The sequence below is a fragment of the Mus musculus genome, chromosome 1, assembly GCF_000001635.26.
Source record: "Mus musculus strain C57BL/6J chromosome 1, GRCm38.p6 C57BL/6J".
Lineage (NCBI taxonomy): Eukaryota > Metazoa > Chordata > Mammalia > Rodentia > Muridae > Mus > Mus musculus.
The window spans coordinates 179,659,775-179,687,757 of NC_000067.6; the positions used below are offsets into that span (position 1 = coordinate 179,659,775).

At 43.9% G+C, this 27,983-nt stretch overlaps 1 protein-coding gene across 2 annotated transcripts; it reads left to right on the top strand.

Moving 5' to 3' along the window:
• Positions 1–7,974: 7,974 nt before the first annotated feature.
• Sccpdh (saccharopine dehydrogenase (putative)) lies at positions 7,975–27,415 on the top strand. Of its 2 annotated transcripts, NM_178653.3 has the most exons (12): positions 8,457–8,771; positions 10,809–10,921; positions 16,617–16,697; positions 18,267–18,396; positions 19,106–19,155; positions 19,811–19,941; positions 20,718–20,835; positions 21,659–21,778; positions 21,877–21,933; positions 24,431–24,542; positions 25,922–26,003; positions 26,798–27,410. In NM_178653.3, exons 1-12 carry the CDS (start codon positions 8,582–8,584, stop codon positions 26,901–26,903), a joined length of 1,290 nt encoding a protein of 429 aa, NP_848768.1. In that variant the 5' UTR covers positions 8,457–8,581; the 3' UTR covers positions 26,904–27,410. The 2 variants fall into 2 exon arrangements, with proteins under 2 accessions (XP_017176959.2, NP_848768.1); XM_017321470.2 differs by lacking the exon at positions 21,877–21,933 and having other exon boundaries at positions 7,975–8,771; positions 26,798–27,415.
• Positions 27,416–27,983: the final 568 nt, after the last annotated feature.

Genomic DNA, 27,983 nt, shown 5'->3' on the forward strand with positions numbered 1-27,983 from the left:
TCAGGGTTAATGTTAGTGAATCAGAGAGTGGATATTTTACAACATAATATGGAACGGATGATGGATGTCATACAAATGAGTTGTGTGGCATCCATATCGCATGTGTGCATTACTCCCAATAAGTATATTAATAATTCTTTTATTAAAAGTACAGACCTATCAAATTACCTGAAAGGGAACTGGTCGCAGGAGCTGGAGAGGTTGCAGGCGAGACTGCAGATGCAGATCCTGAACCTTAATGGGACCAGAGTGGAACCAGTGACCCTCGGAGACTTTACCTCTTGGTTTACCTCTGCTTTTTCTTACTTTAAGGAATGGGTGGGAGTGATTTTGTTTGGTGCTGCCATATGCTGTGGACTGGCGTTCATGCTCTGGTTGGTATGCAAATTCAGAACCCAACAAAAACGTGACAAGGTGATTATAACTCAGGCACTTTTAGCTATTGAAAACGGCTCCTCCCCTGAAATTTGGTTATCCATGCTCAAGAATTAGTTGGCATCTGAGTTCTCTGCTCTTGCACTCCACGACACTGAGATGAGAGAGACTCAACGATCATTGATCAGCCCTTGCACATCACTGAGGTTTCCTCATTGCAAGCGATAGAGTGATCATGATTTCACCATTAATTCATTTTTTGGCTGGCCTCTTTTGCAGAGTTCGCCCTAGGTCATTTAGCAGTTATTGTCACACAGCACTGCGGTATCCAGAGACGGGCAACTTTCCTCGTGCACAGTCCAACCTAAGACATGGGGCCCGGTGGCGATAGGGTTACCCTATGACGGGTAAGGCTGTGACATTAGAGGAACGACCTAAAACAGGAGCCACGGCGGATGGGCATAATTGCACAGGCCTAGTCCAGCCTCATTTTATTAAAACAAACAGGGGGAGATGTGGGAAGCCACATGTGCCGTTGCTGAGTGGCACTGACTACTGCTGGCCACCATGCATAAGATTGGACAAACAACCAATGTGTACATATGCAGTAAAGTTTTTTGCAAAAACACTGCCTGGCCCAGGCATGATAATGAGGTTCTGTAAGGTACTGAGAGTATAACCAATCGGATGTGAGACATGCAAATGAGGTATGATAATGAGGCTCAGTGAGGTACTGAGAGAGAGTAGCCAATCAGATGAGGAACATGCAAATGAGGCTTAGTGCATAACCAATCAGGGTATGAGACACGCCTCTCCTAGGCCTATAAAAGCAGCACCAGCTCTGGGCAAAAAGTCTTTTCGCCTCTGCAATCAAGCTCTCCCAATAAACGTGTGCAGAAGGATCCTGTTGCAGCGTCGTTCTTGCTGGTCGAGTCGAGCGCGCGCAAGAAGTCCCTTTAAAATTGCCCAACTCTTAAAATTTAAAGACTCTCAACTGTGGGCTCTGGTAAAATAAAAAGTAAATACCTTTTTTTTTTTTTTTTTTTAACTTCAAAAGAGAAGAACCAGGGCACAGTCACAATCCGACAAAGCAAAACTTAACTCCCAACAGTATAAATAACAGAATGCCCAATGTCTGGGATCTACTCACAGTCTTCTAGACTCCTTCAAAGACGCCTTGGGTCACTTCTCCAGCTCTGCCTCCTGCATCACACAGCTTGTCTTCTAGGCTCTGGCTGGCTCCACTCTGCTGCTGCTGCTGCTGCTGTTCTTAGTGATCATCCCATGGTACCAGTGTCTCCAAAATGCTAGGCTCTTCTGCTACAACTGGGCTGCACTCTCACTAATAGCCTCTCATAGGCTCTCGTTAGGGTGCCAGACCTAAACTTCTTTGCATTATTGCCTTCAGTCCTGGGCCTTCAACTGCCACAGAGTCTCCACCTTCACCAATGGCCTTTCCTGGCCTCTCACAGTGCCAAGCCTTAGCTGCTCTTTATGCCTTCAAAACCAGTACCACCTGGGTGGTTCTTACACTATCAAGTTCAGCTGCAAGCTCAAGGTATAACCTTGGCTGTTGTCTTAGTTAGGGTCTCCATTGCTGTGACAAAACACCATGACCAAAAAGCAAGTTGGAGAGGAAAGGGTTTATTCAGTTTACCCTACCATATTGCTTTTCATCATTGAAGGGAATCAGGACAGGAATTCAACAAACAGCAGAATTCTGGAGGCAGCAGCTGATGCAGAGGCCATGAAAGAGCGCTGCTTACTGGCTTGTTCTCCTGACTTGCTCAGCCTGCTTTCTTACAGAACCCAGGACCACCGGTGCAGGGATGGCACCACCCATAATGGGCTGACACCTCCTCTATAGATCACTAATTGAGAAAAACGCCTTACAGATGGATCTCAGAGAGGCATTACCTTAAATGAGGCTCCTTCTTCTTTGATGACTCTAGCTTGTGTCAAGTTGACATGCAAACCCAGCCAGTACAGCCACCTCTGGGTCACAGCGTCTGTGTGCTCTTGGAAACGTGTCCCAGATCTTACCTCACTGATGATCCCTTCTTAATCACCACTGATTTCTCAGCCCCAGGCAACTAGCATTGAGCATCTCAGCAAAGCAGAGGTTTCCAGTTAGTAGTTCTGGTATGTTGTAAATCACAGCTGACTCTTCAGCCCCAGCTAACCAGAACTACAGATTCTCCACACAAAAACCCTGGTAGGGTCGTTGCTTCCCTCTGAAATTTCACAAGCCAAGCCTCCATCATCTGCTTTTAAAACTCATTGTTTTTTGTTTTTTTTTAACCCAAAGTTCTAAAGTCCTTCCACAATCCTCACAAAAACAACATGGTCAGGTCTGTCTCAGCCATACCTCATTATCCTGGTATCAACTTGTCTTAAGGTTTCTATTGCTGCAACAAGACACCATGACCAAAAAGCAAGTTGGGGAGGAAACAGTTTATTGGGCTTACACTTCCACATTGTAGTCCATCACTGAAGGAAGCCAGGACAGGAACACAAACAGGGCAGGAACCTGGAGGCAGGAGCTGATGCAGAGGCCATGGAGGAATGCTATTTACTGGCTTGTTTCACCTGACTTGCTCAGCCTGCTTTCTTATAGAACCCAGGACCACCAGACCTGGATGGCACCACCCACAGTGGCCTGGACCCTCCCCCAACAATCACTAATTAAGGAAATACCTTACTGCTGGATCCTATGGAGGCATTTTCTCAGTTGAGGTTCCCTCATTTCTGATAACTCTAGCTTATGTCAGGTTGATATTAATACTAGCCAACACAATTACCCTTATGATCATAGACTATGCATCCTTTGAAATGTTCTTTACGGTATTTGTGGTTTTCCTTCTTACACACACTTAGAATTTTGCATCTATTTGTCTTATTAACTTCATGTAACACACTTACTCAAGTATCATAAATGCTAGACAGTCAAAGTTATGACCTAGGGGATAACAGAGCCTGGGTCTAGGTGGGACAAGGGCTGGAGCCTTTGCCTGTCTGCATATATTCCTGGAAGATAGAGGTGGGTGTCATTGACAGGCAAACAAAATAGTCTTCTCTGATGACCGTGAGTCACATCACATATGGAGTGTGGTAACTCTCATGTAGAGCCAGCAGATGGTAACTGCAGAAATAGTGTGTCTGACGGCTAGGTGTGCGTGGGTAATTAGCTCAAGTCGACACATGATAAAAACAAGCGTGAGTCTTAGAGTTTCTATTACTGAGATAAAACACCATGACCATAAGGGGAGCAAAGAGTTTATTTCACTTGTCCCTACAGTTCATCAGGTAGGGAAGTCAGGGCAGGAACTCAAGCAGAGCAGGAACCTGGAGGCAGGAGCGGATGCATAGGCAAGAGGACTGCTTTATTGGGTGCTCCTCATGACTTTCTCAGCCTGTCTTCTAAGCAGAATCCAGGACCACCAGCCCAGGGATAGATAGCACCTCTCACAGAGAGCTGGGCCATCAGTCAAGAAAATGCACTATAGGCTAATCTCGTAGGAACATTTTCTCAACCGAGTTTCCCTCTTTCAAAATAACTTGTTTGTGTCAAGCTGACATAAAACCAGCCAGCACAGCATGTTATTAGAATATTTTCCGTTTTAATATCATCCAGATATCAACAACCAAAATAACTGTCATATTTGAGATGCAAGTATATTTTAAGCTTTTGGTGCCAATATATGTCCTGAATTCAAATGAAGCAGACCCAGACAGTGTGTGCGTTATGTATGGCATGGCTGTACTTTGAGCAAGTTTCCCAAGAGTTCGTGTGTTGGAGCTGGGTCTAAAAGCGGTGATAAGAAAGGTGGTGAAACATTAAAAAGCAGAGCTGGTAGGATTAGAGTCTCAGGCGTTACTGCTGAACACACTGATGCGGTTCAGGAGGAATCCTTGTTAGTTTCATGAGTGTGGGATGATAAAAAGTAAAGTCAACCTTTCTTCTTCCTTTTCTTTTTTCTTCTTCTGCACTTTTTTCTTTGTCTCTATTTTCAGCTAAGCAAGCACTCTAACACCAAGTTAAACTCCTAGCTCATCATTTTCCTTTCTGTTTCCTTGTGATGTAAACAGATGGCTAAACTTGACAAGAGACCAAATAGGGCTGCCTCAACTTGATCCTTTGGTCTTCAGCATTGAGCTAAGTAACTTTTGTTGATTTTAAAGTTCTTAGCTTTAAGCATTTATCACAGCAACAGGAAACAAATGTCTTAGTTACATTTCTTTGCCTGAAAAAAAAAATCACCCTGACCAAGAAAGCATTTAAATGGCTCTATAGTTCAGAGGGTTAGAGTCCACAACAGCGGAGCAGGAGCAAAGTTTACGGTGGCAGGAGGAGGTGGAGCTCACATCTTGATCCATGAGTAGAGACAGAGAGAGCTGACTCAAAATGACAAGTCTTTTAAAACTTCAAAGCCCACCTCCAGTGACATACTTCCTCCAACAAGGCCACATTTCCTAATCTTCTCCCAATAGCCACCAACTAGGGACCAAATATTCAAATATGTGAGCCCATGGGACCATTCTCCTGAAAAATCACCACATTCCACGCCCTGACCCCCACAGGCTCATGGCCACATCCTACTACAAAAGCATTTAGTCCAACTTCAAAAGGCCCCTTGTCTTTCACAGCCTCACAGTCTTGACTTTGTTCTAAAGCCCAAGGCCAAGTCTCTTCTAAGACTCAAAGCAATTTCTTTCTTTTAAGCTTTCTTTGTTTTGTTTTGTTTTGTTTTGTGTCGTTGTGTTTGGCAGGGTCTCTCACTGAACTGCAGCGCCCTGATTCAGCCAGAGTGGCTGGCCCCAGTCATCCTCCTGCCTCTACTTCTCCAGAGCAGTACGAACCTGGCTTTTACGTGGGTGTTGGGACTTAGACACAGCAAGCCTTTTCCTGATGGGGACATCTCCCCAGGCCCCACATGCCTGCAGTTTTCATCTGGACCAGCTGGCTGGTGCCAACCATGTTACCAGCCTTGTCTTCCTTTATCTTTACTCCCTGTTACAATCGGACACTAACCAGCCCGGTGTCTGTTTCTCTTTTCCTGGGGCCGCACACATTTCTCCCCTAGTCTGGTGAGCACACCGTGTAGCTCTTTGTGCACACCTGGTCCTGTATTATTGATTTTCATGCTCATTGGGCAGAGAGCCTCTGCTCAGTATCACTGACTTTACTTAAAAAGTGATTATTTTTTTGTTCATTGTGCTTTTTTTAAAAAAAATACTTAAAATAGTTGCGTCAATTACTCTCTCAATTCTTCTATATCTAAACCCTGCTAATCTAGGCCAGTACTGGCTTCTTCTTGGAACTCTCTTTTTCAGTGAATTAAAACAAGTACCATATAACACAGGGGACCTCAGCATTGTTTGGCACCACCGACACTATATCCTGGGACGAGTGTCTTCTCTTGCTTATTCTGCCTAGAGTTAGATCAGTTCCTCTCCTCATTTACCACATACACATCGATTAAGCCATCAGTCCCAAATTAGGGATAGCAATGAAGTTGTCATAGCCATGGATTCATTGATCCTGTTTCAGAGCCTAACACACAGGAGGCTCCCTGAGAATGCTTGCTGGATGGCATTAAATGGCTTTCTAGATGGATACAAATAACACAATTACAAAATTAAATTCAGGAGGAGTTTTATATCTCCAGCATGAGCTAGAAAGATTTTTCTGATGGAGACATCTCCCCAGACACTACGTGCCTGCAGTTTTCATTTGGACCAGCGTGGTGCCAACCATGTTACCAGCTTTGTCTTCCTTTATTTTTACTTTCTGTTACAGTCAGACAATAACCAGCTTTGATGGCTCAGCCATTAAAGGCTAGGCTCACAATCAAAAATATATCTATAGCACACTATAGCTTTGATGTTGAATGTCCACTACAGGCCCACGTAGTAGGCATGTGTAGAACTTTCAGAATCTTTTTTTTTCTTTATTCCCAGGACAGGGTTTCTTGTACAGCCCTGGCTGTCCTGGAACTCACTCTAAACCAGGCTGGCCTCAAGCTCACAGAGATCTGCTTGCCTCTGGTTCCCGAGTGCTGGGATTATAACCATGTGTCACAAAACAGTCTGGCCTCAGCCTTGGTGTGTGAAGTATCTCTTTTGCGGGTTGGAGTCTTTGTGTTAGGTCTGGACCCTGAGGTTCTGGGAAACTGCAGTTTAGAGGTAGTGGAAGCTTTGGTGGGGGCTAATATGAAGTCCTTAAATCACTGGGGAGATGCCTACAGGGGAGAATGTAGGAGCCATCAGCCCCTTCTACTTTTGTTTCATGGCCATGAAAAGAGTAGTTTGTGGGGGCTGGAGAGATGGCTCAGTGGTTAAGGGCTACTGGTTGTTCTTCCAAAGGACCCAGGTTCAATTCCCAGCACCCACATGGCAGCTCACAACTGTCTGTAACTCCAGCACCTGATCCTCTCACACCAATGCACATAAGAGTAATTTTCTCTGCCTTGAAGTCCAGTCACCGGCATCCAGAAAGACTACCAGAGGCCCAGAGACCCAAAGCAACAGGCACATCTGACTAAAGACTGAAAATACACAAACTGCAAACCTAAGCAAACTTCTTCTTCTTTGCAAGTTAATTTATCAGATATTTTCTTTTTGTTTGGTTTTGTGTGTGTGTGTTTTGCCTGTGTGTACTTCTGTGCATCATGTAAGTACCCGGTACCAGAGGAAGCCAGAAGAGAGTACCAGATCCCCTGGAACTGGAGTTACAGAAGGCTGTAAGTTGCCTTGTGGGTGCTAGGAATCGAACCTGAGTTCTCTGGAAGAGCATCTAGTGTGCTTAACTGTGGAGCCATCTCTTCATTCCCCAAGAATTTCTTGATCGTGAGAGAAAACCAACTAGAGCATTAAAAACAAAACAAAACAAAACAACAACAACAAAAAACAGCAGGGGAAGCTGGTCCAGTGCTCAGGAGGCAGAGGCTGGTGGATCTGAGCTGGAGGCTGGCCTAGTCTACCAAGAGAGTCCCAGGACAGCCACCAGAGTTAACAAAGAGAAACACTGTCTCAAAAAAACAAAAGAAAAGGAGTGGGGTGGGAAGTGGGGTGGAAGGCTTGTAATTCAAAGACTCAGGAGACTGACACTGGAGGACCCAGATTCTGAGGCCACAGAGAAGCTGTCTGGAAACAAAAGCAACAACAAAACTTTAAGCAAGCTTAAGACAAAGGAAAACAAACAAACAAACAACGCTCAACAATAATCAGCAATTTGGGCAGCCCTGAAAACCAGAGCTGGGTCTAAGAAATCCAGAACGGAATTCAAGTCAAGTGATATTTACAGAAAAAAAAAAAAAAAATCACTAAGGCAAATGAGAGGCTTCATGGGATAGTGGTCATCTAAATACCCTGGCCTAGCTGCTGTACCCACCCCCATGGACATTCTGCTTTCTACAATAAGTCTCAACGAACACGATTAGGTTTGGTCTGTAGCAGCTCCGAGAATAGCTCAGTAGGCACAAGTGCTTACTGCTGATCCTGACATTTGATCCCTAGACTAGTTGTCCCCTGGCTCCTGTGGCACGGGCGTGTGCACAGACAAGACATACAGACGCATAAACAAACTTAAAAATAATTTAAAAAATTTTTTTAAAGGAAGCCTAGCCCAAAGCAATGGTCTCTGACACCATCAGAAAGGCTGGATGACAGACAGTCAGTCCAATGCTCTCAGCTCGGGTCACCAGCGTTCCTTATTGCTAATAAGCTTCTCCTCCGCCACCGACTTCCAAGCTCCAGTTCTCGGCGTGGGCGACCCCCCGGCCGTCTCTTTTCGCAATCCCCCCAGAGAAGCGGGAAGAACCGGCCCGCCCTGGTTCTGCTTCAGGGGAACCAAGAGGACGCGATGATTCGGGTGGCCAGATTGATGCGGGTAGCCGGGCGGCGGGCAGCAATGGGCCGTCGGCCGCTCCTGTCAGCCACCGAAGCGGACGTGCAGCCCGAGCCGGATGTGGCGGCGCGGCACCGGCCGGTGGCCCGGGATGCGGCGCAGCAGCTTGGTCGCGAGGAGGCGTGGGCGTGGCTGTGGGCGTGGCCCGCGCGTGGGCCGAAGGGAGCCGGGCGCTGTAGCCGCGCCGACGGCGGCCAGGACAGCGGCGGTTGCTGCGCCCGGTACTGGGGTCCCGGCCTGAGGCGCAGGCGCGGTGGACTCAGCCCGCCCCGGGCTGCAGCTCGCTGTGGACTCGTCATGGCGACGGAGCAGAGGCCTTTCCACCTGGTGGTGTTCGGCGCCTCTGGCTTCACCGGCCAGTTCGTGACGGAGGAGGTGGCCCGGGAGCAGATAGCCTCGGAGCAGAGCTCCCGCCTGCCCTGGGCCGTGGCGGGTCGCTCCAAGGAGAAGCTGCAGCAAGTGCTGGAGAAGGCTGCCCAGAAACTGGGTAACACGGCGGGGTCGCCGGGGTGGGCAGGGCCGGGCCGGGCTGGGCGCAGGTCGCCGAGGGGCGTCTCCCTAGCGTGCGCCTGCATCGAGCCCTGCGGGAGGACCGGACGCCTCGCCTGGCCGAGCCGGGCCGGGCCTTGTTCCGCTCCTAAATTAAAGGAAAAAAAGAAGAAAAGGCTTTTCTCTCCCTCCCAATTTGGGGATCTCCACTGTCGAGAGAGAGTTCAGAACTTCAGTGGCTCCTCTGTCCATCTCTGTTGTTCTGATGGGTTTGAAGGGTTCTTGTACTTGTGGGAAAGGGAAATAAGACACGGATTTCTTGGAGGTCCATTGTAGTTTGTCTCTTGGGGACAATTAAGAAAGCTGAGTTGTACTAGCAATATTATAGTGCACCTATTTTTGTGGCTTGGTGATACGGATTTAGCTCAGCACTTCTGAACGTGGTAAGCATATACACCGTGCTTCTGAGTTACCCCGCTAGCTGCTTGCTTTTTTGTGTGTGTGTGTTTTTCTGGTTTTCAGTTTGTGTTTTTGCTTGTCGAAATCCGCCTGCAGTTCTCACTTTAATTGCTTGAGGCAGTGTGGGCTGACCTGGACATACTGATGCCCTTGCCTCTTCGCACCCCCACCCTCCACTCCAGTCGTCTTATTCTTAATAAAAATGTGGGAATTTTTTTTTTCTTTTTAAGTTTTGGATGTTTACTTATTCTTTCAGCTTCTAGTCAACATGTTGATTGAGTAGTATTTTCCATGCTAGGCCTTGTCCTAAGTGTTGTGATGCACACATGGGAGTGAGGAGGGACACGTGGGTGCTCTTGCGTGTACACACACACACACACACACACACCCAACCTTTTTGCTTTGGGGAAGCACCCGACTTAGAACCCCATAGCCTTGGAGTTTGGCAACTAAATCTCCACCCAGGACAAGTCATACTTGTTCTTCATTCTTTCTATTCAGTTTTATGGTTCCACACTGAGCCTTGTCAGGGCAAGGGAACACAGCCTTTTGTTTTGTGCTGCCATTGCTAACACACAGAACCTTGACAGAGAAGTTTTGGACATTTATTGTTTTCTGGAAAACAGGCCATTATTAAAATACATTGTTCCTTTTATTTTCCCTCAGTGAGAGTATAGCAGTGGTTCTCAGAGACCTGTGGATTGCAGACCCCTTGAAGGTCGAATGACTGTTTCATAGGGGTTGTCTAAGATCATCGGAAAACACAGATGCTTAGATTATGATTGACAACAGTAACAAAATTACAGCTATACATTAGTAACGAAAATAATTTTTATGGTTGGGGTCACTACAACATGAGGAACTGGATTAAAGGGTCACAGCACTAGGAAGGCAGAGAACCACTGCTGTATAATTATAACCTAATTCCTTACCATCTACATTGCCCAAATTAGGCAGCTTTGCAGAGAGTGCCTTAATCAGTGGAGACTTGCATGGCTCTATTGGGTCAATTAGTTCCAGTTATTTCCTTATAAGCTTGGATGATTTTATATAGGCTGGACTACTTAAAAATGAAATCACGGGTCTGGCGAGGTGTCCCAGCAGTTAGAACATGTACTGCTCTTGCTGAGGATCCCAGCAGCTGCATTGGGTGACTGACAGCCCCATGGAACTCCAGCTTGAGGGAATATCTGCTACCTCTGGTCTCCTTGGGCACCTGCACTGACGTGCGTATGTGCACACACACAATTTAGTAAAATAATTCTTTAAAACTACTAAAAAGTGCATTGGCCTCCAAGTCCTCTTTAATTCTCATGGTGCCGAGTGCTGACGGCCTCGGCCTCCTCTCTATAATTGGGTCAGATATAGTTGTTTAGGAGCTGTTTTTGTAATAGAGACATCTTGATGGAAAGGAAGTCAGAACAGGCATCTACTCAGCATATTAACAGATTATAAAGGTTTCATGGTTGAAAGTCTTCAGTGTAAGGTTGCCATCACTGACCACTATAGGCAGGTGATCTAGGAGGTCTCACGTTGACTTGGACTTGAATGACGTGATTCTGTTTTTTAACGTTAGGAAGACCATCACTATCATCTGAAGTTGGAGTCATAATCTGTGATATCAGTAATCCAGCCTCACTTGATGAAATGGCTAAACAGGCAAAGCTTGTCCTCAACTGCGTAGGACCGGTAAGTAGTCGGCCTTTCTTTGTATCAGAACAAACAGTCCATTCATTCCTAACAAAATCTGGTATTTTACAGTCCAGAGGGACACACGGGTGGAGGGCAGATGGCAGATTGAAGGCCTTCCCTCCACAGGGAAGTCTTTCCATTGATATGATAGTCTTCCAAAGTAGTGACAGGTCTTTGAGACCCTATTCAGAGAATGTGCTGATTGGCACCCCTTACCCTGTGTCCCCCTCTCTAATGTAAAAATAAAATAAAAGTTTGATGAGCTAGAAAGATGGTTCAGTGGGTAAAGGCATTTGCCCTGCAACCCGACAAGTTTTGTTCAGTCTCTCAGACCCATACAGTGGAAGGGGAGAACTGGTCCCCAAAAGGTGTCCTGTGATCTGTACCCTTGCACCTTAGCATGGGTACATGCATGCATGTGTGTGTGTACACTCCCATACACAGTAAATACATGTCATTTGACATTTTTAAACGTTTGCATTTACAGTCCCAGCTTCTTTGCTTTACTCTTGTATCATTATGTAGATATTTTAAAGGATAGAAGAGGTAGAAGCTAAAAGCAAACTTATTTATTCATTTATTGTAAAGTGCATTATTCTGGGCAAGTGGGACAATCATAAACAGAAAATTATGTATGGAGTTTACATTTTTGTGGGGTATATAGAAATATAATAAGTTAAATACATGAAGCAGAACAGATATAGGTATTTGCATACCAGTCTCTCTCTCTCCCCTCTTTCCTCTTCCCTCTCCTCTCTCTTCTCTCTCCTCTCTCCTCTCTCCCCTCTTTCCTCTTCCCTCTCCTCTCTCTCCCCTCTCCCCTCTCCCCTCTCCCCTCTCCCCTCTCCCCTCTCCCCTCTCCCCTCTCCCCTCTCCCCTCTCCCCTCTCCCCTCTCCCCTCTCCCCTCTCCCCTCTCCCCTCTCTCCTCTCTCCCTTCTCCCTCTCTTCTCTCCCCTCTCCCTCTCTCCTCTCCCTCTCCCTCTCCCTCTCCCTCTCTCCTCTCCCTCTCCCTCTCCCTCTCCCTCTCCCTCTCCCTCTCCCTCTCCCTCTCCCTCTCCCTCTCCCTCTACCTCTACCTCTACCTCTACCTCTACCTCTACCTCTACCTCTCCCTCTCTCCTCTCCATGTAGCTCTGGCTGTTCAAAACTCCCTCTACAGACCAGGCTGGTCTTGAACTCAGAGATCCACCTGCCTCTGCCTCCTGAGTGCTGGGATTAAGGGAATGTTCCACCAGCTCTCATACTCTCTCAAAGTATTTCTAAGGAATTGACATTGAACAGAGGTCAGAATAAAGGGAGAGAGTAAACTGTATGATTGTTGAAACTGTTCTGTGGAGAGTAGGTGCAAAGGTTCTAGGTGAGACTGTGCTTGGCGAGACTGAAGATGGAGAAGATAGTGAGGCTGAGGCTGGTAGCCTGGCAGAGATAGGAGGGATGGTGAAATATTCAGGAGGTAGAGTGCGTGGAGTCTTACAGGCTGGGGTTAAGATCTGGGTTTCTTTTAAATGTAATCAAGTGACTTTGGAGATCTGCTTTCATCTCTAAGTTATTCAGCTTCTGAGATGAAAAGTAGCTAATATGCTATTAGCAGGATGGCCCAGACCAGACACACATTAAGGCTGTAGTGGAGGTGGTTAAAGTGGTGGGGTCATCTGGATGTGGCAGCTCCCGCTAGCAGTCCAGAGCCTTGGAGGCCAGAGCTGCCTCTTCTCAAGCTAACAAGACCCTGTCTTAAAAAAAAAATGGTTGCGCTCAAAGTGTAGTTTAGTGTTTTAAAAGGAAACAGCCCTTGCCCTTATATTGGATATTGGGTATGAAAGGCCCCTTCCAAACTTTGACCTGTAGCAAGATGACTGACTGTTGATTCTATTTACTGATCCGAAAAAGCCATCATAATTGGCAATATGTTGGAGAACTAAACATCTAAAATGTTAACCTCTGTATTCTCATTGTTAGCTAGCTCTGATATCGATCAGGCTGAGATTCAAGCAAGTTTCTATCTTGTTATAATCACTGTAAGACTTAGTCCTTCCTTGCTCAATATTCTAGAAAAATCCAACCCTGTTCCAGGCTGTCACTGAATGTGAGCCTGCCTGCGCCAGCTGGCCTTACATCAGATTACACAGTTAGAAGCACTGTGCTGGGTCTGCGTGCACCCCAGACCTGTTTCCCCTTGGGGGTTCTAGTCTACTCTGAAGCAGAGGTTTCACAGCCTTTCCCTTTGCACTCTGGCTCACTCCCTCACTCTACCTGATTACTTTCCCTCTCTCTCTCCCTCCCTCCCTCTCCCCTCTCTTCCTCCCTTCCTCTCCCCCTTCCTCCCTTTCATTCCCCTCCGTGCCTTTCTCCCTCCCTCCCTCCCTTTCTTTCTCCCTTCCCTTTTTCTTTGAAAGGATATTGCTTGCTGCCCAGCCTAGCCTCAGACTTGCAGTCTCTCCTGACAGGAGGTTATAGGGATGAGCCAGTTTTTCCTGTGAAACTAGAAACGGCCAGGACAGAAGTCTTCTGTCTTTGTAATAGCAGAGCTGCCTGTGTACTTGTTTACCTCCATGCAGCACCTGGTCTCTGCCTTCATCTCTTGTCACAAGGAAAAAGCTCCCGTGTCTGTTGGGCACAACATTTGAAAGCTTTATGCTTATAATTATATATTTTCTTAACTTTACTGGATCAAGCATTAACTTTTCATTCTTATCGGATTCTTTTTAAGATGATGATGTTGTTGCTGTGTATGTGAGCTCACAGGCCAGAGGAGGACATCAGATCATGGTAGCATGGGAGAGCTACACACACACACACACACACACACACACACACACAGAGGGCACAGCGACAGCATCGTTTATTACTTTCTCAGGGGTTGTGAGCCCCTGTTGGACTTCTCTGTCAGCACTTAGGCACTTTTGGCACTCATTTTTTAAAAGACTCTCTTGATTTTGTAAACCCCGGTAACCCGTTTCTATGTGCTATTTTAAGGCAGACTCCTCGGAGGGCTTCCGGTTACCTCCCGCACCACTACCATAACCCACTTTTCCCCAGGCTTCCCTCTCGATTCCACGGAAGTGCTCTTTCAAGTCCAGGCCTACCAGAGGCACCCACCTCAGTCCTCATCTTAAACCACTTCTCTGCATTTGAGCTAGAATTTTCTTCCTTTTCTTAATCTTTTTCTTAAATTTTTGAGATATAATCTTACTTGCTAACCCTAGGCTAACCTGGAACTCACTGTCAGCTTAGGATTCCCCCTCGGTTTTTCTCCCCCATCGGTTTCATCCATCTCCAGTGTTAGATCTTAATTTCTGTCTCTAAATGCCCAGGCTTCAGAGCTCAAGCCTCAGACTCTCTTCTCTGTTAGACGTGTGTAAGCAAGCGTTAGGTAGCAGTAGGGGACAATAGCTCAATGAATGATGCTATCATGGTGGCCCCGTTGTGTTCTGGAACTCTCCGTGCTTCTGAGAGTGCCCCTTGTAACTGTATTTGGTGCTTGACTACTTGACGCCCAAGATGTTAATCTACACTTCAAGGATCAATAATCTTCTATACCCAGAGTTAGCATGAATAAAAGTTCTCATAGGTTCTGTCACCCAGTGGCTCAGTTGTATACCCTTGGTGGAGATACACCTACCTGCAAGCCTACAGGCTTAGAACATGGAGTGCGAAGAACTGATTTGAGATCAAAGATTATTACTCCGAGTCTCTGAGCACCTTGCACAAGCCCAGGGAACTAACAACAACCACAAAAAAACCTTATAATTTTATTTTTATTTATGTATATGTGTATGTATCCCATCTCTGTGCAGTGTCTTGTAGGGACGAGGAGAAGGTGCCAGCTGCCCTGGAGCTGTGGTTACAGCTGAGTGACTTGGGTGCTGGGGACTGATTAAGTCCTCTGACAGAACAGCAGGTGTTCTAACCACTGAGCAATCTCTTCAGTCCCAATAAAGGAAACTATTTGCAGCGTAATAAAAATAGGGATAAGTTAGTGGGATATTTTCAGATTACCCAGTGGATAAGTGGCTGTGTGACAAAACAGGAAGATGTGTTGTGGCAAAAGGAAAATGTGCACTTTCTTTAAGGAACTACTCTTATGTTAAGTGGTTATTAATGCTTGTTAGTATTTGGGGTTTGTGGGTAGAGCCTAAGAGCTGTGTCTCGCTAGCTCAGACATAGGCTGTGGATGTTGGGAACCAGCCCGTCAGAAGCAGGGTAGGAGATCTAGGTGGTAGAAGCAGACACTACTGGGTGTAACATTACACCTTTAGGACTGCAGGAACATGAGAACTAAGGGCTGTGGCATGACGGGATGCTCAAGAACTGTGAGGAGATGTTTGGACTTCAGAGTCTGAGTAGACAGCCACTCTAAGTGGGGCAGAGGGAGAGGCTGGATTCCACTCTTATGTTAAAATAAGAGTTGGGTATTTCTTTGGGAATTAGTCTAGATTAGTTACTGTGAAGTGATCGGGGGCTTTGTGTAGAAAGTTAGGTGAAAGGCAATATAAGCTAGACTTGACAAATTTTTAGGAGACAGATTTGGCAGAACTTGCTGACTTACAGGGAAGGTGGGTTGAAAGAACACTTCCAGCTTTCAAACTCGAAAACTGGGTGTAGAGAGATGTTAATTACAGAAGATAAAATGTGAGTGCTATGCACCTGCACCACTGGCCCTGCTCACAGGAGCAGCGTGGCGAAGGGAGGAGTGCTCCCAGGTGGATCTCCTCCCCCCAAACAACCGTGTGTGTGTGTGTGTGTGTGTGTGTGTGTGTGTGTCCTATTTAAAACCTTCCAGTTGGAACTGCTAACCTGACACTCTGTCATTCCTCATTTGGCCTCTGTATTTCTTTCCAGACTCATTTCTTATCACTTCTGGCTCAGCCAGCTTGTGCTTTTAGTAATAGCAACCCTCTTTTCCTATATCTGCATATACTTTTGCTTTTATTTATTTTCTTTTTCCTTACAAATCCTTTTTCTTTTGGCTCTAATTCAAGTAAATTATTTCTTCTGGAGAGCTTTGTATTTCGCCTTTAGTTAGAGATTAACGTGCGAGCTTCTGGTTCCATGGCTCCTTTATGTACAGTGAGAGGCCACACAGCACAGTTGCCTTAGTTTCCCAGTTTATCTTTGTGCTGTGTTAACTTTTTTTCTCTGTGTGTGTAGGTTAGAAAACAATTGAAGAAGTCAATTCTGTCTCACCATGTGTCACTAGGATTAAACTCAGGTTCTTAAAATTGATAGTTGGTGCTTTTACCTTCTAAACTGTCTTATCAGCCCAGCATTTGGCTTTTTGATAACTTAAGACTGTACTTCTAAGAGTAAAGTGGCATTTTGCTTGTGAAATCCTCTGTGTGTGTGTGTGTGTACACACTATGGTACACATATGGTCAGAGAACAACCTTGGAATCAGACTTTGTTTGAAACAATCTCTTTCTTGCCCCTGCATATACCAGGGTAGCTGGCCCATGATCTTCCAGACATTGGCATGTCACCTTTCATTGCACCTCAGGAGCGCCGGGATATACACATATGTTATGCATTACATGCAGTACCATGTCAGGCTCTTTACATGGGTTCTAGGGATCTGAACTCAAGTCCTAATGCATGTTTGGCAGGCACCTAACCACTGAGCCATTTTCCCATGGTCTTTGATTCAGTTAAGCTTGTGAAGTAAGAATAATACATTGGTTTTCTTTATTTCCCTAGTATCGATTTTATGGAGAACCTGTAGTAAAAGCATGTATTGAAAATGGAACAAGTTGTATTGACATCTGTGGGGAACCTCAGGTATGTAAATCAAAAAGAAGAAAACAAAATTATCCATAAATGAATCTCTGTGAAGTGCAAGCATGTTTAGTAGCATTCTGTAGACATTTTGAAGCTGATACCTTCCTAGTACTTAGAGGTGGTGTTTTCATGGTATTCTCTTCCTAGCTTGAGGGAGAGCACTGGTAACATCTTAGCTTCAGTTTTCTTAAAATGTTCTATTGTTATTTCCTTTGTGTGTTGAGCTGCTGGTTTTTATAGTTACTGAATAATGTAAGCTTAATTATTAGAGTAGTATGTATGTTGTGGGTAATTCTCAGACTGTATCTCTTAGTAAGTTTTTCATTATAAGTTCCCTTTTTAAAAGTAGGTACTGTTACAACATCACAGAAAAAATAAATATGAAGTTCCCTCAACTTGGGCTGGGGATGTAGCTTCCATGGTAGAATGTTTGATTAGCATGCTGTCTTAGGGTTTCCATTGCTGTGAGAGACCCATGACCAAGGTAACTTTTATAAAGGACAGCATTTAATTGGGGTTGGCCTACAGTTTCAGAGGTTCAGTCCGTTATCATCATGGTGGGAAGCATGGCAGCATCCAGGCAGACTTGGTGCTGGAGAAGGAGCTGAGTGTTCTACAACTCAATCCACAGGCAGCAGAGGGGACTGTCTTCTACAGGCAGCTAACAGGAGACTCCCTCTGCACTGAGCAGAACCTGCACATAGGACTGCAAAGCTCACCCCCACTGTGACACATTTCCTCCAACAAGGCCACACCCCCTAACAACTTCCCTGGGGACAAGTGTTTCAAACCAGCACACCTTCCCAACCTTGGACTCCATTCACAGCCCTGCATAATCAGGGCGAGATGGCACAGCCCATGCTCTGAGCTCAGGGTGTGGAGTTCAGCGGCTGAGATGTTCAAGGATATTCTAGTCAAGCCTAACATAGGCTTCAAGAGACCCTGACTCAAAACAACAAAAACCAAAGGAAGCAGGATCTCTGTGAGTTCAAGACCATAATTGAGTTTGAGGCCATCCAGGGCTACACAGTAAAGCTTTATTTCAGAAAAAAAGAAAAAAAATTAAAAGCATTAAGTGAGATGGGTTAGGTGGTAGACCATGTACTTCATATGTGTGACACCCAGAGGTCAATCCCCAGCATATGTTATATAAAAATATTTTTAAATGGTTATATTTATTTAATGCTTGACATTTGCCAAACACTATGCTAAAAACCTTATACTTCTTTAAAAACATATCTGGGGGCTGGGGAGATGACTCAGTGGTTAAGAGCACTGGCAGCTCTTGCAGAGATCCTGAGTTCAATTCCCAGCAACCACATGGTGGCTCACAACTGTATGTAACTCACAACCTCACACCAACTTACATTCACGCTGTGCTTTGTAACATTATTGCGTGGGGTTGGTATTTGTCAAACAACTGAAAACCACCTGACAGTTAAAATTGTGTTGTAGAGCCACATTGGTTGGGCAGTTCCAGTTTAATGGCTTTGTCGTTAAGATAATTCATTTAATATCGGTCTAGGTGTTTCTATAAACTGATTGACCTTTCTGTCCTGGATTTTTTAGTTTCTGGAACTAATGCATGCGAAGTATCATGAGAAAGCTGCAGAGAAGGGGGTTTATATCATTGGAAGCAGTGGCTTTGACTCCATCCCAGCAGATCTAGGAGTGCTATACACCAGGAACCAGATGAACGGTAATGACTGGTCTGTAAGAGAGCTTTGTGGTTTTCACCATCATGGCTAGGCCAGCACTCTTGATATCTTGAGTGCATCCCTAGCCATGTTATGTTGGTTTGTTTGTTGGTTTGTTTATTTGTTTTTTTGTTGTTTTGTTTATTTGTTTTTTTGGGGTTTTTTGTTTTGTTTTGTTTTTTGTGGTGCTGGGATTTGAACTTAGGGCCTTGCACATGCTAGACAAGAGCTCTATCACTGATCCACATTCCCAGCCCATGTTTAAGCGACCACAAGGAGTGTTGAGTGTTTTTTCTGAACATTTGTAGTCATTTTCAGTTATTACTGAAAAGTCCTTGAAAGCGATTATGATAAGGCAGACTCATTCCTATTGAGTGCTGTGAAAAGCTGTCCAGGATGAGTAGACTAAGCTGTTGTCTTACTGGAGAAGGTTCTTAGCACTCTTAATTTAAATACTACAGGAGAGTTTGACAACACTACCAGTTATTTATGCTAAACTCTTTCTGAGAGTTCACCTGGCCTTCACTGTGTCTTGCTCTGTGGATAAAAACATAATAAAACTGTTGTCTGTGAAGATTTTCTGAAAAATTTTCAACTGTAAGCTTAATAAAAATGCCCTCACCTGAATGACATAGTTTAATAATTACTTGTCCTGGTTGGATAATTTAGGTTTCATTTGATTTTACCTTTAACATTCTCTTATTTCTTTAGGTACTTTGACTGCTGTAGAAAGCTTCCTGACAATAAATACAGGACCTGAGGTCAGTTTCCTGTTTAGTTGTTGTTTTCGAACTAATGTTAAAAATATTTTGGAAGTGATTCATGGTTCTTGAAAAAGATTTAGATTGCTGGGCAGTGGTGGCGCACGCCTTTAATCCCAGCACTTGGGAGGCAGAGGCAGGCGGATTTCTGAGTTCGAGGCCAGCCTGGTCTACAGAGTGAGTTCCAGGACAGCCAGGGCTATACAGAGAAACCCTGTCTGAAAAAACAAACAAACAAACAAACAAAAAAAAAAAAAAAAAGAGGTTTACATTAGATTATATGTTATATGCTTTTAGTGTTGAAAGTCTCTATGTTTAATTTTAGAAAATTAAGATAGCTGCTTTGTTATTAGAGTGAATTACTATGGTCAACTTCTAAGACATTCATGTGTAATGTCAGTTCAGAAAACTGTCACATTAGTGCCAGTCAGCATGAATAAGTATGGAGAAAGAAGAGCAAGCTTGCACTGGGGTAAATGGTGAGTATAACCAAGCCAGTGAGTGTTATTGCTGCCTAGTTGGCCATGAAAATTCATCTCAAGATTATTACAGGATTATGTCTTGCACAAATGGAGGTGAAATGTAATCGCTCTAAGTTACTTAACTTTCAGTAATTGCCCTTAAGGTGTGTTTAACTTGTGAAATATTTTCTTAGGGGTTGTGTATTCATGATGGAACCTGGAAGTCGGCAATTTATGGTTTTGGCGATAAGGGTAGTTTAAGAAAACTACGGAGTGTATCATGTCTGAAACCTGTCCCAATTGTTGGTACAAAGTTGAAAAGAAGGTATATCAATTTTAAACCTATTCTTTACTATTTCTAGTCTGTGTTGCATTGCTATTGGTTGGTTATTAATGTGCTACTAAGAAAAGCTTGAAGGCTTTTGATAAGTTCAGAATTATTTCTAAAGTTAAAATGTAATTAGCATATTATACTGTATAAACACTATATATTCACATACATAATACTTCTAAAAATGAATTTTATGATGTCTGTCACTATAAAAATTAAATTTCAGTTCAGTTTTTTATGATAAAACTACACCTTAGACTAGGCAGTGGTGGCTCATGCCTTAAATTCCTCTGGAGGCAGTGGCAGGTGGATCTCTGAGTTTGAGGTCAGCCTGGTCTACAGAGCAAGTTCCAGGACAGCCAGGGCTACACAGAGAAACCCTGGCTCTGAAAACCTAAACCAAAGGGAAAAAAAAAAGATCATTTCATATAATCAACATGAATGGCCCTTATGTGTGAGAACTTAGATAGACAGGACATAAGAGTTGGCTGTTAGTGGTATTTAATTCAGTCAGTATTTAGAGAAGTTGACGGGATCAGACCCTGTATGTATGCGTCAGGAGTGTGAGGAATAGCAAAGCTTCCTTTGGTGTAGGTATGGGACATACGGGGAGAACTCGTGGAAACGTTGAAATAAAGGCACATTCTGCCTCATTACTAATCACTCCAGGAACGGCTTCCGCGTTCTTTAATTTGGACGTTTACCAGTCGATGTTGTGATCATTGTAATAATTGGAGGAAATGCAACATTTTCATGGCTCTGTCTTGCAGGTGGCCAGTCAGCTATTGTAGAGAGCTGAACTCGTATTCCATTCCTTTTTTGGGATCTGATATATCTGTTGTGAAAAGGACTCAGCGTTACTTACATGAAAATTTAGAGGACTCACCAGTAAGTAAACGTGACATAGCTTAATAAAGTGTAAGCCTGTTTGTTTTAGTACCTCAGTATGTTTATTGTCTTAAAGTTGTGATGTTCATGTTTGTAAATAAAGTGTTTAATATTAGGTCATGGGTGTGGTACTAGCCTTGTGTGTGATTCAGGCCTGGCCTGCAGCAAGATCAGCAAGCAGCACCCAGACATCTCTGCTGGAGCTCTGTTTCTGTAATGGTTTTTGGAGATGTTTTGTCCCCTGTTCCTGGGTCTCCTTGCTAACACTGGAATACCAGATGACTCCTTTTGGTGAATAGTTGCTCACACTGAGACTATAAGAGGAAACGATCTCAGATTAAAAAGGTGGAGAATGAACTAGATGTAGTGGTTCATGCCTGTAAGCTCAGTATTCAGGAGGCTGAGGCAGGGAAATTACTATAAGTTCAAGGCCAGCCAGGAAATTACTATAAGTTCAAGTCCAGGGCCTGTCTGGACTGTGTAGTGAGCTTAAAACTAGTAGCCTAGGTTATAGAATGAGACCCTGCCTCAAAGGAAAGAAAGAAATGGTGAAATATATTTTCTCTTAGAGTAGATAGAGAATTGATGTATTATTACTAGACTCAGAAACATTTTGTGAGCTTTGGTGTTTAAGTGAACAAGTTAGTTGCCATTTGCAACAATTCCTTTGAAACCTAGGCTCCCAGTGTTGAGTTGTTCTGAGCACAGTGCAGTCTTCACGTGGGAACTCGGCTCAGCGTGTAAAGACTGAGCAGTAAGTGCAGCACAGCTACTGTCTGTAGGAGAGTAACGCTCTGCCTCTGCCTCTGCCTTGTGCGCCTAGGTTCAGTATGCTGCTTATGTGACGGTGGGAGGCATCACCTCTGTGATTAAGCTGATGTTTGCAGGACTGTTCTTTTTATTCTTTGTGAAGTTTAGCATTGGAAGACAACTTCTCATAAAAGTAAGTAAGCTTTTAATTAAATTAAATCTTTAGAAATAGTTCTTGTGAAGTTTTGATGATAATATTGAAGTTTGTTTTTGCTGTTGTTTTTCCTGTAGTTCCCATGGCTCTTTTCCTTTGGCTATTTTTCAAAACAAGGTCCAACACAAAAACAGGTATTGTTTGTTTCTGTTTGTTTTTTTTGTTTACACCAGGACCTCTAGTATCATAGACTTGAATGTCTATGTCTTGATGTCTCCTATCTCTGCATAGTTTAAGGTGAACTCATCTTCCTGACATGTGGTCCCAAGGCCAGGCCCAACTGGATTAACTCTGCTTTGGGTAGCTTGGAATATTAGATCTCCATCCAGGCCAGAGAAATGACTTCCCCTAATGGGTCCACACAAAGCTCTTCAATCAGTGGAGGGCTGAGGTAGTGTGGGCTTGAGTTTAAGTCTACCTTGGGCAACATAGTGAGACCATGTCTCAAATAAACAAAAATAAGCTAGGAGACTGGAGAGACGCCTTAGCAGTTCACACTGCTACTTTTACAGGAGACCTGGGTTCAGTCCCATCGTCTTCATAGTGGCTCAGAGTAAGTAAACCTAGTTCCAGGGGATCTGATGCCACCTTCTGACCTCTGTAGGAATCAGGCATGTGTGTGGACATATGTGTGTGTGTGTGTGTGTGTGTGTGTGTGTGTGTGTGTGTGTGTGTGTGGACATATACATGTAGGCAAATGCTCATAAAATAAAAATGTCTTTCTTTTTTTTCCAACCAGGGTTTCTCTGTGTGACCCTGGCTGTTCTAGAACTCACTCTATAGACCATCCTGGCCTCAAACTCAGGGATTTACCTGGCTCTGCTTGAGTGCTGGGATTGAGTGCATGTGCCACCATCACCCAGCTAAACAAGTCTTTTTTAAAAAATGTATACACTTAAGAATCCTGCCCTTTGCCTCAGAGATTTGATATGTTGCCTTCTGAACTCTCCCTGTCTCTCCTAGTCCATGTCTTCTTTTGCTGTTGAATCTGTTTATAATTTTGTCTTGTCAGTGTATTATAAGAAAGGCAGAGCCTATCATGTGCACATCTCAGGGCCTAAAATATTCTCTTGACCTTAGTTATGCTTGGTAAAAAACTTGTTAATCATGGTTAAATTCTTTTTTTTTTTTTTTTTTTTTTTTTTTTTTTTTAGATTTATTTATTGATTATATGTAAGTACACTGTAGCTGTCTTCAGACACTCCAGAAGAGGGAGTCAGATCTCTTTACGGATGGTTGTGAGCCACCATGTGGTTGCTGGGATTTGAACTCCGGACCTTCGGAAGAGCAGTCGGGTGCTCTTACCCACTGAGCCATCTCACCAGCCCATGGTTAAATTCTTTATCTCTTTGTTCCTCTTTTGGTCCGTTGAGCTGTGTTAGCATAGCGCAGGCGTTGAGTGTGACACTTGAGCTGACTGTTTACATCTTTTCATCAGGGCCGTTGTAGTCACTGTTTGTTCCTTTTGTCCTGTCAGGTAGATTCCTAAACCACGTAAGTGTGTTCTGTACTCCTTCCAAACAGGTCAGCACCAGCATTTCTTGCCTGTATAAGTGGTCCTGCCGTTCTCTAAGTCACAGTGTAGGATCACTTTTAAGCCAATGTTTTTCTTTTAATTATGTGTGGGGGTGTATGCACATGAGTGCAGGGGTCTGCAGAGGCTGGGCAAGGGCATTGGAGCCCATGGAGCTGGAATTCCAAGTAGTTGTGAACCATCCAACACATGTGTTAGGAGGAACAGCAGCCACTCTTAACCACTGAGCCATTTCTCTAGCCCCTCATCTTTATCTTATCCCTGTTCCTATCACCTTTCCTTTCCTGACACACCAGTCATTAGAATTTGTAGTTCAGAGAAGTAATTTCTGCCCCATGTTACAAGATAATAGATACAGCAGATAATATATTGACTTTTTTTATTAGAAATATCTTATGTCCCAGGCAACCATGTGTATTGAGAGCTTCTCTTGACTATCCTTCATTGGGTCATTTTGCTTTTGTGACATGAAACAGTTGTGCTCAGTGTCATCAAAGTGGTGGGGAAGGTATTTGCTGAGCTGGTAAAGTCACCAAGTCTACCCAGAAAACTCAGAAGGCTAAAAGAATATCATCCCTAACACTACCACCCAAGACTCAATCCACAGTAGATGAGCAGAGTCGGGCTCCTGTCTTAGTCGGCCCTTTAAGTTCAGTGTTAACGACTGGTCATGGTACAGCACAGCCTAAGTCGTCCGGAGGAAAAGGAGACGTTTTGTGGACGGTTTTGTCTGTAGCAGTTTAAAGTTCTTAGTGTTCAAGATCAGTGCTTTTGCTTGCTTGTTTTGTTTTTTGAGACAAGGTTTCTTGTGTACCCCAGCTGTCATGAATCTCATTCTGGAGACCAGGCTGGACTCAAACTCAAAGATCCGCCTGCCTCTGCCTCCCAGGTACTGGGATCAAGGAGTGCACCACCACCACCAAGCAAAATCAGTGCTTTTGAGTAGAAGCAACTTGAGTGAAAATCTGTCACAGAATTCTGAGACCCATTAAAACAGATTTAGGAGGGGAGGTGTCTCGTGAAATAGGACAACAGCGTCTGTTGGGTTGGAGACAGAAATGACATGATTAAGCACCCCAATGCTTTTTCTTCCACAGATGGATGAGACATCATTTACAATGACATTCTTTGGTCAAGGATACAGCCATGGCACTTGTGTTGAAAAGAACAAACCAAATATCCGAATCTGCACTCAAGTGAAGGGACCAGGTATTTTGTAAATGGCTTAAGGATGTTTTAGGCTTTTTTAGCCAATTTTGTTAATGCATCTAGTTTTCTTTTTCATGATAACTTAATAAGTTGAATAAAGTTTGAGAATGGCAAATTTTAATTATTATTAATAAGAAAGAAGGTTAGCTGATATTTTTTACTTGCTTTAGTCTCTTACTTAAATATTTACTTAAATAATTCTGAGTCAAATCTGTGGTCCAAAATTTCCAATTTTGTAAAATATATAGATTCACACATATTTTATAAAGGAGCATAGTAACTTTTGATAGGTTGGTAAAAGGATCCATTGTCCAAAAGACTGACAAGCCCTCACATGAGCCAAAGGTGAAGGGTAGGTGCCGCAGTCTCTGATCAGGACTAATCAAGCCCGATGACAGGCTTTTTTTTTCTTTCTTTCTTTTTTTTTTTTTTGCAACACACTTCCTTTTCAAATTACACCCTGGCTTTTAAAGATAGTTTGGCTGTGCTTCAATTACTGTGTGGCAGTGATGGACCTGCCAGTGCCTCACTGTATTACAGACTTCTTAAGTTACTGGGCACAATCAGTTGTTTTCTTTAGTATACTAAGAGATTTTTTTGTTAAGTACATGAAGAGGGATCAGTTTAGACTGACAGAAGCCAAGATGAGAGTCCTCAGCATCAGTGGTTGTTAAAACCCAGGGTTGGCACCTGCCTGGGGGTGACTGGCTCAGCCAGAAGCTCAGACAAGGTGAATCGGCCTCATCTGTAAAGTGCAGATGGGATGGTGTCGCTCACTCACTGCGTAACCTTGAAGCACTCAGTACAGAGACTTCCTGACCGTAGCACAGCTAGAATGTCTATAATCTGAAAATCAGACCATTTGAATACCAACAGTTACATAAGTGGCAGATTCTGCTCCTGACCTCATGTCCTGGGCAATGTCAAATTGCAGGTGTGCTCTAAATAGTTTATAAAACTATCTCCAATCTCAGCATTTGGGAGGCAGAGGCAGGCAGATCTCTGTGAGTTCCAGGCTGGACCTAGCGAGGCTACATAATGAGATCCTGTCTCATAAAAACAACAAAAAAAATTGAACCGAACAAAAAATTCCCTCCAAGGTAGTAATTTCAGTATGTGTGTATGTATACACGTGTATGTGTGTGTGTGTGTGTGTGTGCGCGTGTGTATTCCAATATATGAAGAAAACAAAACCTAAAGCACAGATGTTTCAAACAGTGTAGGTGAAGGATATTCTACCTGGACTATATAAATGTCAATTTTTCAGAGTATTTACTGAAAAAAATTCTGTATACTTAGTGCTAGACATGAAATGCACCATTGGTTTCGGGGTTATGTCCACTTCATGAACACTCTTCTCTGCCCAACCCTTTCTGCAGAGGCTGGCTACGTGGCTACTCCCATAGCCATGGTTCAGGCTGCCATGACTTTTCTGAGTGACGCCTCTGACCTTCCAAAAGGGTAGGTTTGGCTTTCTTCTAATGAAAAGGTATCTTTTAACTGTGTCACATTTTAGCTAATTCTGAGTTCATTTTCAGTCTTGGGTCTATAACGAGTTGTTTTTGTTCCTAACCAAGAGTGTAGGTTAAAGCAGTCTAAAGGACAATCCCTGTCTGCCTTTGGAATCACTGTGAAGGGGAATGAGAACCGTGTAAGCTGGCTTCAGTTCTTTATAAAGGAAAAAGAAGCTCAAGTCCAGAGCTGGCCCCCAGGAGGAGGCCCTTGTTGATTGTTAGCAGTGTTATCTAGTCAGTGCTGAGTATACATTCGCTGTGGGCAGAGCCCTGGCTTAGCAGCTGGGAACTGAGTTTTGTGCTGCTCAGTGGGTATGGAGTATGTGCTCTTACCGAGCGTTTCGCTGGTCTTCTTAGAACTAAACCATGCTCACCAATATGCAGAACCCTCTGGATGAAAAGCAAATTATAAAAGTTGTGTGTAGTAGAACCTAATTTAAAATTTCAAGTACTTATCATTTAGCATTTTTAAAATACTGGCTATTATAGTTACAGAAACTTATTCTCCTCAACTTTAAGTGGCTGAGTCAATCCAATTCATGTTTTTATTTAGGCCTCTTGAGTGTGAAGATTCAGGTATATGAGCTATGTGCTCATTTGCCTGGTTTTAGGAATGGACCCAGGAGTAGCTGTGACAGAGTGAAGAACTGGCTCTCAGGAGTTGTGCTGTGATTGCTAGTCCTACAGAGGAGAGGGCTGGAAAAGAGCCATGTGCACTGTATTCTGTTTACTGTTTTACAGGGGCGGTGTCTTTACACCTGGAGCAGCTTTCTCCAGAACAAAGTTGATTGACAGACTCAACAAACATGGCATTGAATTTAGTGTCATTAGCAGCTCCGAAGTCTAAACGTTTGAAGACTAACCGAATCATAAAATGCACAAACCGCGTCTGTATTTGATATGTGAAATTCTTCTATAAGCCTATCTGACTGTATGTGGACTGTCAAGTATAAAATATCTGTACATTAAAAGCAGGAAATTATACTATCTTATCCTAAACTTCATATCTCAGCTGTTTTTATGATTTTATTGCTTGTGAGAGGAAACTAACATTCTCCTTACGTTTTTATTGACAAGTGAACTGGAAGGTCAGATGGTGAAGAGAGCCCCTGTTGGTGTTGCTGACAGCATTCCTTAGTGACGGAGCGTGGCTGCTGTTAGGCTGTGGCAGTAGAGTCTGCCTTCCCTGCCCTGGTGTTGTGGAATCTCACCCTCCTCTAAGTTCCTCTGCGTAGCATGTGAGCGTTTGCTAAGTGAAACTGTACTTCTACTTCAGTCTGCTTTCTCACCCATCTACTCCATGGACTGATCTTGGATTGTTTAACTCAGTTGAATAATAAAGGGTTATTTATTGAGTGACTTTTTCCCCCTTTTTTGGTTTGGACTTGTATGCATACTTTCATACATTGGCACTACTTAAAGTGGCCTGACATTTTTACTTCCAGTAATTGAGCAGTGTAGCTTCCTGTCCCTGACTTTATAACTGTGACTAGTGTTAAGCAAATGGCTTTTAACTTTGTATTGATTTTTGACAGCCTCAGCAGAATTTGTCAAATTCAGCCATGTTTGGCCTGGAAGTGGAACAAGGAGAAGAATGTTTCCTCCTGTAATAATCACATGGCATTCATATACTCAGAGGCTGGGCATGTGGCTCAGTTGGTAGTGTGTCCTTAGCACACATGAGGTCCTGGGTTGGGGCCCCTGCACTCCATAAACTGGGTGTGGTAGCAATTCTAGCACCCAGGAGGCAGAGGCAGGAAGATCAGAAGTTCAAAGTCACCCTCAGCTATGTAGTCCAGTCAGAGCTACAGATCCTATCTCAACAAGAGAAACAACAACGACCCTGACATACACATGCAGTACTCATGCTATTCCTTACGCAAAGGAAGCAGCCACGGGGGTGTGGACATAATAGATCAGAGCACCC

Bases quoted from the DNA above. Each gene is read 5' to 3' on its own strand.
- Sccpdh (XM_017321470.2), top strand. From the start codon at position 8,240: ATGATTCGGGTGGCCAGATTGATGCGGGTAGCCGGGCGGCGGGCAGCA. The intron at 18,397-19,105 runs GTAATGACTGGT...TTATTTCTTTAG, and splicing joins CACCAGGAACCAGATGAACG to GTACTTTGACTGCTGTAGAA. The intron at 20,836-21,658 runs GTAAGTAAACGT...TTGTGCGCCTAG, and splicing joins AAAATTTAGAGGACTCACCA to GTTCAGTATGCTGCTTATGT.